The sequence below is a fragment of the Nerophis lumbriciformis genome, linkage group LG03, assembly GCF_033978685.3.
Source record: "Nerophis lumbriciformis linkage group LG03, RoL_Nlum_v2.1, whole genome shotgun sequence".
NCBI classification, from domain to species: domain Eukaryota; kingdom Metazoa; phylum Chordata; class Actinopteri; order Syngnathiformes; family Syngnathidae; genus Nerophis; species Nerophis lumbriciformis.
The window spans coordinates 47,503,383-47,522,500 of NC_084550.2; the positions used below are offsets into that span (position 1 = coordinate 47,503,383).

Genomic DNA, 19,118 nt, shown 5'->3' on the forward strand with positions numbered 1-19,118 from the left:
GAGAATAGCGCTCAGGGAAGACGTGCAACTGCAACAGGAAAATACCAACAAAACAGGAAAAAAACACCAAAATAGGAGCGCAAGACAAGGACTAAAACACTACACACAGGAAAACACCAACAAACTCAAAATAAGTCACGGCGTGATATGACAGGTGGTGACAGTACACCTACTTCGAGACAAGAGCTATAGTGATGCATGCTTGGTTATGGTTTAAATTAATATCCAACAATTGCAAGAACAACTTTTTATTGTCAATATCGGCTACTGAGTTTCGTTTTTTTTTAATGATTTCTGCTTGTGGTGTTCCTCAGGATTTTTTCAATGGAAAAAAATGTGCCTTTGCTCAAAAAAGGTTGAAAAACACTTGATTTAATACAATGGTCTTCACATTAAAATAACACTCCCACCCCGGCGGCAAAGGTAGCGCTGTGCTCCCACTAAGCTGCTTGGCAGCCGTCATTAATATTAGCAGGAAGTGTAACGTGGGTTGCTTGCCAACTGCCGGTAAACCAAAGAAGAAGACGAAGAAGGGTAACGTGTGTGTAGAAAAAGACAACCACGGTGGAAGTACAGCTAGTAAGTATACATTTCTAACTTGCAGTAAGAAATTAATCATTTTAAATATTGGTAAGTATACTTAACAGCACGGCACTGAGTTGCTATGTATAAATGAACATGTTGCGTACACACGAACATGCTTTAAGCTAACTATTAGCTTAATAGCAACGACGGCTTAGCAGTTGTTTCATTAACGTAGCGTAACGCAGCTCGGTAGAAAAACGAATTTTTAATTTTTAATCGTCACGATATCCAGTTTTACTGTGAAATAATAGTGAGTGAAAGTGTGTTCGTATCAAGTCTCCTGCGGCTTTTGGGAGTGGCTAACATGGAAGCTAATGTTCGGTGACGAGTTCACTGTCGCGATTCTTCCGTTTGAATTTTTAAAAGTCGACTTTTTTTCTCCCCCGAACAGATTTAATTGGAAAACATCGAATGGATAGTAATTTAAAAGCTTAGGACAGAAGTGTCTTAACCTTTTCCAGTGATGGCTACATACTATATTAACGAAAAACACGTTCACATGTTTTGTTTAAAAAAAAAAATATATATATATATATATATATATATGTGTGTGTGTGTGTGTGTGTGTGTGTATGTACAGCTCTGGTAATGGGTACATTCGCACCCACCTGCACATATGTACTTCAAAATGTAACAATCAAAATAAATATTACTTTTTTTTTTGTTTACTAGGGCATGCATATATAATATGCATTAGTTTGACCATGTAAAATCAACGATAATAAAAGGGAGATGCTTGGAATTAGCATAAAAATGCCCCAAAAACTTGGAAAAACGCGATTCATAGCGTTACTTATTGGTGTAACCATCATGAGCGTTCTGTTCAGGTATATTTCTTTTATATTTTGATAAATCATCATATATAGGTATTGATCAATCTTTAAGCTGTGTGTATTTGATTTCAGTTTGCTTTTGACATCTTATTTAGAATTGTAGTTGAAACTTTTACAACCTTGTGTTGCGCTCATGATGGTGTAACCAAACTAGATTATTTTGCATGTTTAATCGCTTTTTTACATTTAGTATATTTAAATACACTGTGTTTTATGTTTTTTTCTTTTTGGAACATGTACTATACATATAATACAATAAAGTCCCATATAAAATTATGTTTCTAGCAATACTTTAATTTTGCCTTTGAAAGTAACACTCCAATGTCCATTAGTGAAGCTTTACACACACACACACATATATATATATATATATATATATATATATATATATATATATATACACACATACATACATGCATACATACCGTGAGGTCCACAAGTATTTGCACACCATGCAATTATGCAAGATCTCCAACTTAGAAATTAGGGAGAGGTCTGAAATAGAATAGAGTTTTATTGTCATTATTACAGTGAACAGGTTCAAAGAACAACGAAATTGGAGCAGATCCCCTAAGGTGCATACACAATATAGTAATATCCATCCATCCATTTTCTACCGCTTATTCCCTTCGGGGTAGCGGGGGGCGCTGGAGCCTATCTCAGCTACAATCGGGCGGAAGGCGGGGTACACCCTGGACAAGTCGCCACCTCATCGCAGGGCCAACACAGATAGACAGACAACATTCACACACTAGGGCCAATTTAGTGTTGCCAATCAACCTATCCCCAGGTGCATGTCTTTGGAGGTGGGAGGAAGCAGTAAAAAAGATTTAAAAAAAGAAGATATATATATTAAGGGTGTAACGGTACACAAAAATTTCGATTCGGTACATACCTCGGTTTAGAGGTCAAGATTCGGTTCATTTTCGGTACAGTAAGAAAACAACAAAATATACATTTTGGGGTTATTTACCAAATTTGCAAAATCTTCCACCAAAAATATTTTTCTTTGTGGAATATTTGATGTGAAGTAATCGGAACCTTGGATAGGTCTATAAGTCATAATAAAATTGATTTTGATTCAATATTATGTTTTGAGCAATGACAGTTTGAAAGAAAAAAACAACTTTGTTTTATTAGTGAACATTGCAACTTTTTCTAAATTACATTTCACCTTTAAGCTTTTTTATTTCACTTTTGTTATATTTTTGTTTATTTTAATAGTATTTTTAGAATGTGCCGTGGGCCTTTAAAACATTAGCTGTGGGCCGCAAATGGCCTCCGGGGCACACTTTTGACACCCCTGCTTAGGTAATAAAAAATTAAATCTGTTAAATCTATGGATAAAAAGCAGAGCCTGGCGACGCATGCGCGTTTATCATAACTCTCTCGCTCTCTCTGTCTCTGCCCCTCCCTCACGAATGCTGCTGCACGCACAATTTGTTTTGTTTTTAACCCCTTCTTAACCCTGAACGTACATTGAAAATACATGCAACCCTAACTCAAAATGCCGGACATTTGAGGAATTTAAGAAACTCCGCCCTGACAGCTCCGCCAAAGAGGACATGTCTGGTGAAAAGAGGAGGTATGGTCAGTCTATCCTAGCCCGTTAGCTGCTAGCATGCCGTGTGTTGTGCCTCGTGTGCATTGTTTACACAACGTGCGTTACGCTACTTAATATGTCCGTATGGAAACTCGTTCGGTACACAACCGAACCGGAACCCCCGTACCGAAACGGTTTAATACAAATACACGTACCGTTACACCCCTAATATATATAAATATATATATATATATATATTAGGGGTGTAAGTGACAGAGGTGTAAGGTGACAAATATTCTGTTTCACATTCCAGTATTATTGCACCTATCAAGAGGCCATTTGGGATATATTGCACAGTCCTACATTATTGCACATTATAGTCCGAAAAATAAAAGACATGACGGACACATTGTGCTCACTGAAGGAATGTTCATCATAGATGTATTTCCACTGTTAGCTTAAAAGAAAAATTCGGAAATCACATTGTATGATTTTTTTTTAATGATTTATTTGTATGTTACTGTGTATAAGTATTTGCACACATGAGAACATCAGTGTTAATATTTAGCGCAGAAGCCTTTGGTTGCAATTACAGAGGTCAAATGTTTCCTATAGTTCTTCACCAGGTTTGCACACACGGCAACAGGGATTTTGGCCCACTCCTCCACACAAATCTTCTCTAGATCTGTAAGGTTTCGGGGCTGTCGCCGAGCAACGCAAAGTTTCAGCTCCCTCTAAAGATTTTCTATTGGATTTAGGTCTGGAGACTGGCTAGGCCACTCCAGAACCTTGATATGCTTGGTATGGAGCCACTCCCTGGTTATCCTGGCTGTCATTGTCATGTTGGAAGACCCAGCCACGACCCATCTTCAATGCTCTGACTGAGGGAAGGAGGTTTTTGGCCAAAATCTCACAATACATGGCCCCGTTCATCCTCTCCTTAATACAGTGCAGTCGTCCTGTCCCCTTTGCTGAAAAGCACCCCCAAAGCATGATGTTTCCACCCGCATGCTTCACTGTAGGGATGGTATTCTCGGGATGATACTCATCCTTTTTCCTCGAAACCCGACGAGTGGAGTTTATACCAAAGAGTTCTATTTTGGTCTCATCTGACCACATGACTTTCTCCCATGACTCCTCTGGATCATCCAGATGGCCATTGGCAAACTTCAGACGGGCCTGGATGTGGGCTGACTTAAGCAGGGGACCCTTCCGTGCGATGCATGATTTTAAAGCACTACGCCGTAGTGTTCTGATAGTAGCCTTGGAAACAGGTGGTCCCAGCTCTCCTCGGGTCATTCACCAGCTCCTGCCGTGTAGTTCTGGGCTGATTCCTCACTTTTCTTTTCATGAGTGATGCCCCAAGAAGAGAGATCTTACATGGAGCCCAAGTCCAAGGTAGATTAGCCGTCATTCTTCCATTTTCTAACAATTGCTGCAACAGGTGATCTATTCTCACCAAGCTGCTTCCCAGTTGTCCCATAGCCTTTTCCAGCTTTGTGGAGCTCTACAATTTTGTCTCTGGTCTCTTTTGAAAGCGCTTTGGCCTTGCCCATGGTAGTAGTTGGACCTTGACGAACTGTGGACTGCACAGGTGACTTTAATGAGCTCAAAGGGGTGGTGGGTGGGGGATTAGTTGGGGGGTAAAGTTGGGCTTTTTTAAAGGTAGACTGAGCTTTTTGAGAGTCATAAATAATTTTTGCTGATTCTCATGTGTGCAAATACTTATGAAACCCAGTAACATACAAATAAATCATTAAAAAAATCATACAATGTGATTTTTGGATTTTTCTTTTTAGATTATGTCTCTAACAGTGGTAATACATCTATGATGAACATTTCAGACATCTCCTTAATTTCTAAGTGGTAGAAATTGTTTAAATTGCAGTGCGTGCAAATACTTGTAGACCTCACTGTGTGTGTGTTTGTGTGTGTGTGTGTGTGTGTGTGTGTGTGTGTGTGTGTGTGTGTGTGTGTGTGTGTGTGTGTGTGTGTGTGTGTGTGTGTGTATATATTTATTTATGGTATTTTTATGTTGACATGTGTTTTAATATTTATTAACTTAATAATTATCACTAAGCAGTGACATAACTACTGTTTAATTACACAAAATGAAAATATGCACACTCACTTCCAGTCCAGTACAAAATAAGAGCATGGCAGTGATAATCTGCGTTCTACCAGAGCAACAAAATATATAACATTTTATTACATTTATTCTGTTATCCACCGGAAAAAAAAAGTGTGCTTGTAAGAAAAGTTTGTCATTGAAGTCAAAACATGCAAGCAAATTAGCATGAGGGTGTCCCTATCCAATTTTTAAACCAGTGTAAGCAAAAAATAAATATAAAATTATATGGGCTTGGATTTAAAATGTGTGCTACAATCTCATGTACGATCAGTCCTGCAGTGTGTTTAGGTGTGCAAAATTGTAGAGCCTTTTAACATCTAAATGTCCTCCAACAAGCACACAAGGTTGTTTTTTTCCGGAATTGTAGTCAAGTCATTTACAAATTGTTAACATGGTAGGCAATAGGCTACAATAGCTAGCAGCTACACAACAGCAAAGCACACAATAGAAAACAAGCTAAACATACATAATAAGGGTCCTTAATTGAAAACATGTATTGAATAATTATAGTTGCATATTACTAACTCATACTAATTCTCCAAGACTAAAAGGTATTAGGAAGTATCCAGTTACAAATGTATCTGCACCATTAAACATCTTGAGTCCTGATTTTAATGTCATTAATTATTGTGGCCACTGGATGTCGGCATAAAAACAATTACCAGTCCACTAATGTAAAGACAGCGCAAGTCCATTCCAGACTAATCGTATCAGATCAATATCGGTAAAAGGCACCGATGTAAGAAAAGTTCTATCAGGTCACTGTTACTTGGTACAGCAGCTCTGTTAGATAAGAGTATAAAATATAAGGAAAACACAAACATTTTAATAACAATATACACAAATGGAGGAAAACAATGTCAACAAAAATCTTTATCACTATAGCTGAGGAAATTGTGTGTTAATGGTGGTAACTTTTATTTAACTTTCATTTATTTCATGATGTTAAAAAAATAGTTAGTCATTAAAGCATTATAGCAGGGGTGTCAAAGTCTAGGCCTGCGAGCCAGATCCGGCTTGTGAATGAATGATCTATGGCCCCCGCATGATATGTGATTAGCGTTGGAACCGGCCCGCAGGCAACAGCCACCTGCTGCTATTTTGCACGCACCAATACTCCATCAGTGTTGGCGCTAGGACCCCATCAAGTCATAAAAATGGTGTCCCACTTTTTTTTAACCGTTTTGAAAACAAATGATACATTTATTCATTATCCTGTTATATCTCACATTCTTTATTGGGTTTTGGAAAAAATTGTCATAAATGTTACTAAATTGATTTAAAAAAATAATACAAAAGAAAACAAATGTTTAATCATATGTAAATGTATTCAGTTATAAACATTCATTCACTTTCTTCTTTCCTTCATGGATCTAAACTTTACCGCTGCCAATATTTTTTTCTATATTTTTATTGTAATATTTTTAGAATATGTTTGTTCTATTTTTGGCCAAAGTAAGACAAATAGATCTGTCTGAAGGTGTCTTTATTTTTTATTTTTAATGCCATGATTTTAATAGTCAGGCCCGCGTGTGCACAGATTTTCCTCCATGTGGTCCCTGAGCTAAAATGAGTTTTGACACCCCTGCATTATAGTAGTGACGCATGGCGGCAGGAACAGTTACCAGGTTAAAGTTGAAAGAAAAGTGTAAAAATGAAAGCAGCCACTAGAGAGCAGTGTTACATCAATAAGAAGAGAGCTGTTGCTGAGTTTCTGTATAGTTCCTGTGTGCAAGGTGGGCGGAGTCTGTCATGATGCAGGTGTAAATCCCCCACACCTGATGATCTGCTGAGCACAACCAAACACCTGCTAAGGCGCCTGCTTGTCCTCTGTGCAGATGCAAGACCCCACACACCTGTACGAGATGTTTGTGTCCAACCTGATGCTGCTGCCATGTCATGAAGATGTGGATTGGCAAAAAGGTCTCGAGCAGGTCTCATGTTTGCACGGTGGGATGAGGTAGTAGGTTGAATAGTTTTAGGGTCGTACCCACAATGGGAGATAACTACTCAACCTACTGTCTTTCTCAAAGTGACACACGTCTGCCATCTATTTCTGTCTGTCCAAGTGGAGAGTAGTTGCTGACGCAGTGTGAGGTAGTAGTTTGTATAGTTGGTGGGTCGTTATTTGGCCTTCTTTTGGAGATAACTATACAATCTATTGCCTTCCTTGAGCAGTGACCGTGCACATTCATATCATGTATTTACAATAGGGATGTCACTAATAACAAGTTAGCTCGAACACGAAATTATCACATTAATCATTTATATACGTGGATTAATTTCGCAATTTGTGTGTGAATGTGAGTGTGAATGTTGTCTTGTCTATCTGTGTTGGCCTTGCGATGAGGTGGCGACTTGTCCAGGGTGTACCCAGCCTTCCACCCGATTGTAACTGAGATAGGCTCCAGCGACCCTGAAGGGAATAAGCGGTAAAAAATGGATGGATGGATGGATTTGACTGTGCTTCTTTATCCTAACCGTGGTTGGCTGATGGTTAAGGTCAGTGCAAACATGTGCTTGCTGGCGAATTCCGCTTCCAAATAAACCCAGATGGCACTTCAGATAAAACTTAGCAAGTTTTGAGCAAATATATGGCGTACGTTGAAGTAAATATTTAAAACATGTTCCTGTATGACATAAAATTTGATTTGCTTCCATATATTGGGCTCTTTTTTCAGTTTATTTAAATTGTACGAGCGAGTAACGTGATTAATCAAGATTAGTCCAAATTCCAAAGTAATTAAGATGAATCCAAAATCCAAAGTGTGATTAATCGATTTAAAACAATCCTTTCACAGCACTAATGTATACTTGTTTTTTTTACTATTGCTGTCATACTATTCATTTAAAAAAAAAATCAGATTAATCACAGTTTTGAATTGTGATTAATCACAGTAACTTGTTAAAAAGACCTCAATATTTGACAATTATATTGTGAGAATGTTAAATAATATTTTTTTATTTATGTTTTTGCTCCAAACTTGCTAAGTTGTTTTGGTGTTTATACATTTCCCAGGGAGTCTCCTCACTTGTCTTCCATGTCAAGTGGAAGACATGTCTTCCACTTGTCTTCCAAGTGGAAGACAATTGGAAGCCAGTGATCGGTGACCTGATCACTGGCTGTTTAATAACACAACTTTCAGGTAATAATTGTAGCAGGAATTATGCTCACCTGAATGTGACCACATTATCTTACACGCTACTAGAAAGTACACTTTTCAACATTCTGTGTGTCTTAAAGCAGTGTATCACCTGTCATAGCAAATAGTACTGAATTAAAATACCACTGCTGTGAAAATGCTGCATTTTATGACCATCAATGTTACCCACATTCTGTCATGTATTGGACTTTACCTTTATTATGAAACTATACTTTTGTATAATGCATTTATAGTGTCTGTTATTTATTTACTATTTAAATAAAACAATTTGATGTTGATGTAAGTGTATTATGTGTCTGGATCTTAGTAAGAGATGCAATAAAAGAAGACATTGGGTCATTTTGTCAGTAATAAAAAAAAATATTGAATGGAAACATCCAACTACAACATGTGAAGTGTGATAATGTCTGTTTAATGGAACACATGCATATGGAAACAAACATTTTACTAATATTTTGGATATTAGTTATTAGCTGTTATATATTAACTGTCATTTATTAGTATCTTAGTTATTAGCCGTCATTTAATAGCTATAAGTTATTCGTTATTAGCTTTCAGTTATTAACTCTATTAGCTAATAACTCATGTATGAGTTATCCGTTAGTGATCAGTTATCTATTATTAGCTTTCGGTTATTAGGCATTAGTTATTTTCTGTCAGTTGTTATACCAGTATTGCCCTGTTTAAGTGTCACACAATTGCTGCTGACGGAAGAAGAACTGCTTTACGGTAGACCAAAAACTGACTTGCTCTTGTGTGTTGTTACCATAGACATCTTATAAGTAGACGCAGCATCGAGCGCTACTGCCTACTGGCGCTGACGAGACGCAGGGCCGCCATCTTGGAGTGGTGATCCGCTCCACTCTGTAATTCATTTGGCAGGAGCAATGAACTGTTAGCGCATTTAATTCATTTTACCTCACTGAATACCACTGATTTTCACGCGTTTTTTGTCATACGTGTAGCTATGATAAAGGACACATGTATTGGCGTGTTTTATTATTCATAGTTTGCTTAACAGTAATAGAATATTCTTATATGCTATAAGTGACCAGACGTCCGAGATCAAAACTGAGAATGTAATCCCAGAGAAGGGGGTCAGCTATTTTTAAATTGAAGAAACAATATGATTAGGTTATATATACATGCGTATATCCTACATAAACAATGTATGAATATATTAGATATCTATATATCTTAGTGAGTTTATTCTGTCTTGACACTTTGTATTGATATTTTGTATTACATTCTTCCCTTAAATAATAATGTTTACAGTGATTGTTTTATATGTATTTTTGATGTATGTCGCTTTGGATAAAAGTGTCTGCCAAATACTTAAACATAAACATATATAAACACCTGAAAGTCTTTATATCCGTTAAAGCCACCAATCTGTTTCACTGGATTCAGAATAAAACCAAATTATGTTTTACCTAACAATGCTAGTATTTGAATATTGTTACTTGAAGACTTATTCCTGGTTACAATTATACTGTTAAGAAAGTATTGTCTTATACTTTGCCTAAAATGAGAATGCATCATAATCAGTGGCGGGCTGGTGAATTTTGTTTTAGGTGGGGCTGAAAGTTTGTAAACCAAACCCCTGTAGGGGGTCATCCTCCCCCAGAAGATTTTTTTTGTGATTTTCACATACAAATGAAGCATTCTGACAAAATAATGAAGACAAAATAGAACATTTCATAGGTTTGCAGAGAACTATATACAATATGCACACTGAAGGCATGATGCCACCATCGGTTTCAACTTTGTTATTCAGGTATGACATTTATAAATGTAATTAATTTCATTGACAAGCAATTATATTATGGTCATGTTCTTGTTTGCTAGCGGCTACGATTTCAGTACTATTGAAAATCTTTGCTCCTTCTCAACTCTGTGGTAATATTCTTTTCACAAAATACAACCAATAGTACGTTAATAATAAATCTTACTTGTGAAAAGTAATCCCCCGATTCCTATTTTCAACAGTTCGAGCAGGAAAACGCTGAACACCAGCCCGGTATCTTTTACGGTTTTCTACCTGTCAACTGTTAGTTTAGGCTGCTCGCTGGCTCCTCATCACCACTTCAAGATGGCGGCCCAATTTCTCGCGTCACAGCAGCCAATGCTGCGTCCACTTATAAAGATGTCTATGGTGAAAACAGCCTACAATAAAACCACATAGAAACCAACAACTCGCCCTCCATCATTCTACCGCTGCCAGTTATCTATTCGTTTTTGGCTGTCATTTATCTAATAGTTTTCTAGATAAATATTTGATAAAAACCAGAGTATTTTGTACAATACGTGACAATTATTACTTAACTTAAAACACAAACGGATCGGTTCGCAGCCCAGTGTGAAGCGACTGGGATGAGAATCAGCACCTCCAAGTCCGAGTCCATGGTTCTCGCCCGGAAAAGGGTGGAATGCCATCTTCGGGTTGGGGAGGAGACCCTGCCCCAAGTGGAGGAGTTCAAGTACCTCGGAGTCTTGTTCACGAGTGAGGGAAGAGTGGATCGTGAGATCGACAGGCGGATCGGTGCGGCATCTTCAGTAATGCGGACGCTGTATCGATCCGTTGTGGTGAAGAAGGAGCTGAGCCGGAAGGCAAAGCTCTCAATTTACCGGTCGATCTACGTTCCCATCCTCACCTATGGTCATGAGCTTTGGGTTATGACCAAAAGGACAAGATCACGGGTACAAGCGGCCGAAATGAGTTTCCTCCGCCGGGTGGCAGGGCTCTCCCTTAGAGATAGGGTGAGAAGCTCTGTCATCCGGGGGGAGCTCAAAGTAAAGCCGCTGCTCCTCCACATCGAGAGGAGCCAGATGAGGTGGTTCGGGCATCTGGTCAGGATGCCACCCGATCGCCTCCCTCGGGAGGCGTTTAAGGCACGTCCGACCGGTAGGGGGCCACGGGGACGACCCAGGACACGTTGGGAAGACTATGTCTCCCGGCAGGCCTGGGAACGCCTCGGGATCCCCCGGGAGGAGCTGGACGAAGTGGCTGGGGAGAGGGAAGTCTGGGCTTCCCTGCTTAGGCTGCTGCCCCCGCGACCCGACCTCGGATAAGCGGAAGAAGATGGATGGATGGATGGATGGATTAAAACACAAACAAAAGTAAATATTAACACAATTTGTTTGTTTCCCTAACTATTTTATGTATGCCGATGGAAATTATATTTGGACAGTAAGGCCGCAGTGCACTTCCACTCCGCGCGGTGGCGGTAATGTACCGAGCAAGTTGATCGTCGCCACAAGAAGAAAAAAGACAAGGAAGTAGAAGTAAACGTCCGCAGTGTCTTGCTTGAAAAGCAAATAAAGATGAATTTAAGTGGAATACGCTTCCTAATCAACACTATTGGTAGTGTTCAAATGAGGAAACACTTATTGGACAGTAAAACATATCTAAGATACACAGTATGTTGTTTGCCGCTGCAGAGGTCAATTAAAAGTGACTCGGCAAAGCTCGCTTACGCAAAGGATTTATTTCTTGGCCAAGTCAACAAGGTAACTTTCTACTTCATATCATTTAATATTGTTCTCTTAGCCTTCTCTTTCTACCCACTAACGTCTAATTGAAGGCAACTCTAGAGGAAAATGAAACGCATATATATGTTTTACATGATCATTTTGTTACAAACATGCTTAATTTAGTCTGTTGTTTCAATAAACGTACAGTTTTATTCCTAAATGAAAACAGTTAGTTTCGCTGTTCATATTTGGTCATGTATGTTTCCATTTGTTCTCGACGGAAGTATTCCCTTTTTCATGTTCATATTTGGTCATGTATGTTCTATTTGTTTTAGACGGAAGTATTCCCTTTTTCATGTTCATATTTGGTCATGTATGTTCTATTTGTTCTAGACGGAAGTATTCCCTTATCCACAAATAGAAAATGAAGAATTGGAAGAAATCAACCAGCTTGTTGCTCCTGTGGAAAAATTCTTCAAAGAGGAAGGTATAATGAAATATATTCACACGTCTGTGCGCTTAAGTCTACTTTTAGCCAGTTTTTTCCCCCCAATTTGTTCAAGGAGGACTGCACTTTTTTTAGGAGGTTTGCCTATCATTCACAATCAATATGCATGACAAGAGTACACATTCTTTCTTTTTTGTTTGCATTCTTAACTAGTAAATAAATAAACGCTAGCAAAAGTCAGCTAAGTGGCTTAGGGATGTCCCGATCCAGGTTTTTGCACTTCCGATCCGATACCGATATTGTTTTTGCATTTCCGATCCGATACCGATACTGACCGATACCGATACTGACCTATCCGAGCATGTTATAAAGTTTAAAGTTATTTAGCCTACTTAGTTGTCAGAATCATGTTGAAAGGGGTTTTAGTATTCTTGATAACAACTAGCCAGCTGAATTAGGGGAGTTTGAATAATACACTTGGTAACAAGAAACTGACCTGTTTATTCAAGGATAAACACAAAATACACAAAATTATACATGACAAACAGAATTGGCATCATTGAACTAGGGCTGGGCGATATGGCCTTTTTTTAATATTGCGATATTTTAAGGCCATATTGCGATACACAATATATATCTCGATATTTTGCCTTAGCCTTGAATGAACACTTGATGCATATAATCACAGCAGTATGATGATTCTATGTGTTTTGATTGATTGATTGAGACTTTTATTAGTAGGTTGCACAGTGAAGTACATATCCCGTACAATTGACCACTAAATGGTAACACCCCAATAAGTTTTTCAACTTGTTTAAGTCGGGGTCCACTTAAATTGATTCATGATACAGATATATACTATCAGATATATACTATCATCATAATACAGTCATCACACAAGATAATCACATTGAATTATTTATATTATTTATAATCCAGGGTGTGGAGGGGGGTGCCGGATGTAAGTGTCAAAAAGACAGCCAAAAGAGTTTGATATGAGAATAAATCTAAAGTTAAAATGTAAGGTAGAAATGCACCCATTTGCAGGAAATGTAGTTTTGATTTTCAAAATGTTCTTTCAAGGCTTGCATGTAAATAAATGATAAATGGGTTGTACTTGTATAGCGCTTTTCTACCTTCAAGGTACTCAAAGCGCTTTGACACTACTTCCACATTTACCCATTCACACACACATTCACACACTGATGGAGGGAGCTGCCATGCAAGGCGCTAACCAGCACCCATCAGGAGCAAGGGTGAAGTGTCTTGCTCAGGACACAACGGACATGACGAGGTTGGTACTAGGTGGGGATTGAACCAGGGACCCTCGGGTCGCGCACGGCCACTCTTCCACTGCTACTTTTAAACTTTCATGCAGAGAAGGAAATCACAACTAAAAAAATCACTAATTTTTTCATATGGTGTTGATGTGGAAATTTTTGCCTCAGCATTTTGATGGTGTGGGCGTGTGGCACCGAATGGAGATAAGCGTCTCGACAGACGTCACAAAATTTGAACAATGATGACGAAAACTGTTTCCTCTGTCGTGTCCGTGTGTTGAAAATTGTTATGCGCTTATTTTTTTATTTGATTTTGTGCGTAGCATAGATTTGCTATGCGCAGAGGACGATTAAACAGTGCGCAATTGCACAGGCGAGCACCTTAGAGGGAGCGTTGCTCGCACGGCTGCGCTAGCATCACAGCTAACGTTAGCCATGCTGCTACCTCTCTGCTCGGGGAGGACGTATACGTATGTGACGTATGACGTGACAGTATGTGACGTGTGTAAGAAGGTGCACTTGCTGTCTGTGAGAGGGAGACACAGGAAAGAGTGAGAAGAGCCTGTCGTGTCATGCCAGCAGCTAAAAGCAACTGCGTGAGAATTCACAGAACTGTGGACGTGTTGAAGGTGTGCTGGAAAATGCGAAACGGAAATTACGGAGGAGCAGAAAAGTGGAATGTATTATTTAAATCGGTGCGTTGGAAAACACGGACCGGAGGTTTTTTTTAAACTGGATCTGGATCGGCATTTTCCCATGCCTTGCCGATGCGCAATTTTTGGCAAATATCGGCAGCCGATCCGATCCAAATATCGGATCGGGACATCCCTAAAGTGGCTTCATTTTGCCTATAAAGCACTCTATAAAACATCCCAAAACATCCATCATCATTGTACACTATATTGCAAAAAGTATTTGGCCACCCATCCAAATGATCAGAATCAGGTGTCCTAATTACTTGGCCTGGCCACATGGATGACAGAGTTTGGTGGGGATGAACTTGACTGGCCTGCACAGAGTCCTGACCTGAACCCGATGGAACACCTTTGGGATGTATTATAACGGAGACTGAGAGCCAGGCCTTCTCGACCAACATCAGTGTGTGACCTCACCAATGCGCTTTTGGAAAATAGGTTGAAAATTTCTATAAACAAAAAGTGCAGTTTCCCTTTAAACATTGTGTGATCCACTCAGTTCATAGAGGTTCGAAGAACAATAATATGTTGAATATAGAGCATGTAAGTTAAGGAGTTAAGTTTCCATAAACTTTGTGTCAACTCTACTTATGTGATCAATATTTGCTTCAAGGGAGCAACACACACGTACAAACACATATCATATTGTTTAGAATAAAATGGTCACATACCTTCAAAATTATGCCATCTTTTGTCTTGTCATGACAGTCGACTCAGCAAAAATTGACCGAGAAGCAAGCATACCCACTGAGACGTTAAATGGGTTAAAAGAACTCGGACTGTTTGGAATCCAGATCCCTGAGGAGTATGGTAAGACTTTTCTGTCCCCACATCACATGCTTTCATTTAGTGAGGTACCGATCAGGGTTTTATTCTGCTGATTTTGATAGCAATCATCCAAGAGTGAGGTCGGCTATTACCGAGCACATTTAACTGTACATTTTAAAATGTATTTATGGTGAGTTCTATTGACAGTTTAACAATATCAACACATTATTTAAACTAGTTCCTTGTTCTCTTTTATCACATACAATTGTTGGAGCAAAACAAAGTAATTAGTGCACAATAACTATCCACTACTTAATTAAATCATTTACTTTTTGCCCCTAAGGTCCTTTTGTGTTCATGGAATTATTCCCTAAGTTTGTAAACATTACCAAAAACAACAACATAATTATTTTAAGAAAATGAAAATCTTGATTTGATAACTGGAGTATTAATCAGTATCGGCACCCAATTAATGGATGGATCTGACCCTCTTACATGTCAGGTACAGACTGTGACGATGTTGACACACGAGAAGTTGTTGTTATCTTAGCCCGTCTCTAACACTTACTAATCTTTTTAAAGGGCATGTAATATGCATAACCAACTTTTCTTACCTATTGGTACCTGTTTTTGTGTATTTGGGATCTGCATAAGTCCCAAAAATATGCAATGAAACCATGGAGGCATGGCGGAGATATTTATAATTTTGCCTTCTTTCATACTTCTTCCATATATTCCCCCAGTGTGACGTTTTTATCATTTGTGACGTCCTATGGTGTGGAAAATACGCTAATCATTTTGAAACAACGGTCACTTTTAATTTACATCAGACATCATCAGTCTTTCATCACAACGTTACCAAGGGTGATTAGTAGAAAACTATTCATTAGGAGGGAAAACTTTTATTATATTAAAGAATAACGTATAGATAAGATGGAACAACTTTAATATTTGTAGTGCCTCGTGGTGTGCCATAATAATTTATTAAAAACATTTTGTTTGTATGTAGTTGAGTGTTTATCAAATCAAATCAAATCAACTTTATTTATAAAGCACATTTAAAATTTACCACAGGGGTAGCCAAAGTGCTGTATAATGGACAGGTTAAAAGATAAAACGAGTACCGGGCAAACACAACACAACACAAACAGAACACGATAAAAAATAAATAATTAAAATAGAATAAATAAAAACATAAAAACATAAAAACAGGTTCACAGCAGGTGTATTATGGGGCGCCATTGCAGGATGGATATCACTCAGTGTTAAAAGCCATGGAATAAAAGTATGTTTTTAAGAGAGATTTAAAAACAGGAAGAGAGGAGGCTTGTCTAACACTCAGGGGTAGGTCGTTCCAGAGCTTGGGAGCAGCAACGGCGAAAGCTCTGTCACCTCTAAGCTTCAGCCTTGTGTCAGGGACCGTCAACAGCAGCTGATCGGCTGATCTTAAGGATCGGGTGGGGCAGTAAGGCTGAAGGAGGTCGGAGAGATAGGTTGGCGCGAGGTTGTTTAGACATTTAAAAACAAATAAAAGGAGTTTAAAATTGATTCGGTATCGCACAGGGAGCCAGTGAAGGGACGCTAAAATAGGGGTGATGTGCTCACGTCTGCGGGTCTGTGTTAGCAGACGAGCAGCAGAGTTCTGCACGAGCTGCAGGCGGGCGAGGGAGGCCTGGCTAATGCCTACATACAGGGCATTACAGTAATCAAGACGAGTCGAGATAAAGGCGTGGATTAATTTCTCAAGATCATGACTTGATAGAAGCGGTTTCACTTTCGCTATTTGGCGTAATTGATAAAAGCTTTTTTGAACAACGCTGCTGATTTGTTTTTCGAATTTAAAATCTGAGTCAAACTTTACCCCCAGGTTTGTGACACAGTCGCTGAGATACGGGGTCAGAGTGCCGAGGTCAACGTTGGGGGAGGGAGAGCGACTTGGACCGAACAACATAACTTCTGTTTTATCTTCATTTAGGCTCAGGAAGTTAGCTGAAAGCCAGACTTTGATGTCGTGCAGGCAGTCAGTAAGATGTTGAACCGTGTTATTTTGTGCCATGGAAAAATAAATCTGGCAATCATCGGCGTAAAAATGAAATGCAATACTGTACTTCCTAAAAATAGAACCAAGGGGGAGAAGGTAAAGCGCAAATAAAATTGGGGCAAGGATTGAGCCCTGGGGGACCCCATGTGGTAAAGGAGCTGTGGACGACATAAAACTGTCTACTTTTACACAAAAACTCCTGTCGGTTAGGTACGACCGGAACCAGTTGAGGGCGGCGCCCTTAATGCCCACACAGTTCTCAAGACGAGTGATTAAGGTGGCGTGGTCGACGGTGTCGAACGCAGCAGACAGATCTAAAAGCACCAGGACAACATATTTACCAGAATCAGTGGACAGGAGGATATCGTTAAAAACTTTTAGAAGCGCTGACTCTGTGCTGTGGAGGGCTTTAAAACCGGACTGGAACAGCTCAGTGATACCATTATCCTCTAAGAAGGGCAACAACTGACTGTAGACAACCTTCTCTAATATTTTGGAAATGTATGGAAGATTAGAGATAGGTCTGAGGTTAGAGAGGAGAGAGGGGTCGAGGCTGGGTTTTTTAAGTAGAGGTCGTACCACTGCATGTTTAAACTCTACTGGAACTATTCCAGAAGAGAGGCTACTATTGATAATGTTAAGGACACTTGATCCAATAGTAGCAAGTACCTCCTTAAACAGGCGAGGTGGGAGGGCATCTGCAGGAGAACCAGAGGGCTTCATATGACTAACTGTCACTTAAAAAAGAAAAGGACACCGGCTCAAACTGATGGAAAACAGAAGAGAAATGCAGAGGAACAGAAGGGTCATATGAAGGCTGAGATAGACTGGCTCTAGTTGACACAATTTTGTCAGTGAAAAAATGGAGACAATTTTCAGAGAATTCAAAAGAAGCATCAAAACCAACAGATTTGGGAGCATCAATGACAGTGTTAATAGTTTTAAACAGAACTCTGGGGTTGTTACAGTTAGAAGATATAATCTGAGATAGATATATATTCATTTCTGCTTTTACAGTCATCTGAAAGGAAAACAGGCTTTCTTTAAAAATGGCAAAGGACACATGCAGCCTGTCTTTTTTCCATTTTCTCTCTGCTCTTCTACATACGCGCCTGGCAGCCCGAGTGACGTCATTCAACCAGGGCTGAGGCGTGGCTTTAGCGCGGCGGCATTTGAAAGGCGCGATCGTGTCCAGTGTTTGTAAACAAATAGAGTTGAACCCAGAAACCAACTCTTCAGTATTCAGACATACAGAGGCTGCAGAATTATCATCACAAAGAGTCGAAAAAATAGAGGTGAACCGAGCAGGAGACGAAGAATTAAACATGCGAGGGCAATTTAACTGGACACTGCGTGGGAATATCAAACAAGATCGGCATGTGATCAGAGAACACAGCGTAGCAAATGTCCAAATTAAAAACACACAAACCATACGAGCGCACTAAATCGAGTGTATGCCCGCGTTCATGTGTAGAACCACACACAGACTGTACAAAGTTAAATGAGTCGATTATATTCAGGAAGCTCCTGGAAAGCGGCTCGTCTGGACAGCAGGTGTGAATATTAAAATCACCCACAATAAGGACACGATCATATTTGGGCAGGATTTCAGCCAGAAATTCAGAAAAGTCAGTTATAAAGTCTTTGTGGTACTTGGGTGGTCGATAGATGACGGCACACAGGACGACATCAGAAAGACCCAGTTCAAACATGCACAGTTCGAAGCTTGAAAAGGAGGATTGTAGGCGGATCTGACGGCATTTAAAGTCATTTTTAAAAACGACTGCTAATCCTCCTCCTTTTCGAACGGACGGCTGTGGGGAATTAAAGTAGGAACACTCCGGAGGCAGAAGTTCATTAAGAGGGGCGGACTCACCGGCTCTCAGCCATGTCTCCGTCACACAGAGGAAGTCCAGTCCGCGGGAAGTGAAGAAATCCTTCAGGATAAACGTTTTGTTTGTCAAAGATCTTGCGTTCACAAGACCGAACCTGGCGGGGGCCAGCACGTCCAGGGCCGCAGTTAATCCGGGTGGGGCCCGACACACAGCCCGCAGGTGGCGGGAATCCACCCCGCGCCTCCGGGGGCGGGGACAGCAGGAGCGACGGCGGCAAGCCTCTTCTTCCAAACCAACGATAGGAACCAGCCAGGAGCCGAT

The 19,118-nt window shown here is 39.7% G+C and overlaps 1 protein-coding gene across 3 annotated transcripts in view; it reads left to right on the top strand.

The window, feature by feature from the left end:
• Positions 1–489: 489 nt before the first annotated feature.
• The window catches only part of acad9 (acyl-CoA dehydrogenase family, member 9), a 41,190-nt gene continuing 22,561 nt past the window's right edge, over positions 490–19,118 (top strand). The window contains exons 1-3 of one of the 3 annotated variants that reach the window (XM_061938085.2): positions 490–579; positions 12,124–12,217; positions 14,862–14,963. Coding sequence is in view for 2 of the 3 variants with exons in the window: in XM_061938070.2 (XP_061794054.1) it covers positions 11,581–11,766; positions 12,124–12,217; positions 14,862–14,963 (382 nt within the window). In the remaining variant the exon portion in view is untranslated. Of the gene's footprint in view, positions 580–7,252; positions 7,595–11,490; positions 11,767–12,123; positions 12,218–14,861; positions 14,964–19,118 lie in introns of those variants that run through there. The other 2 variants (XM_061938078.2, XM_061938070.2) reach the window with 2 other exon arrangements.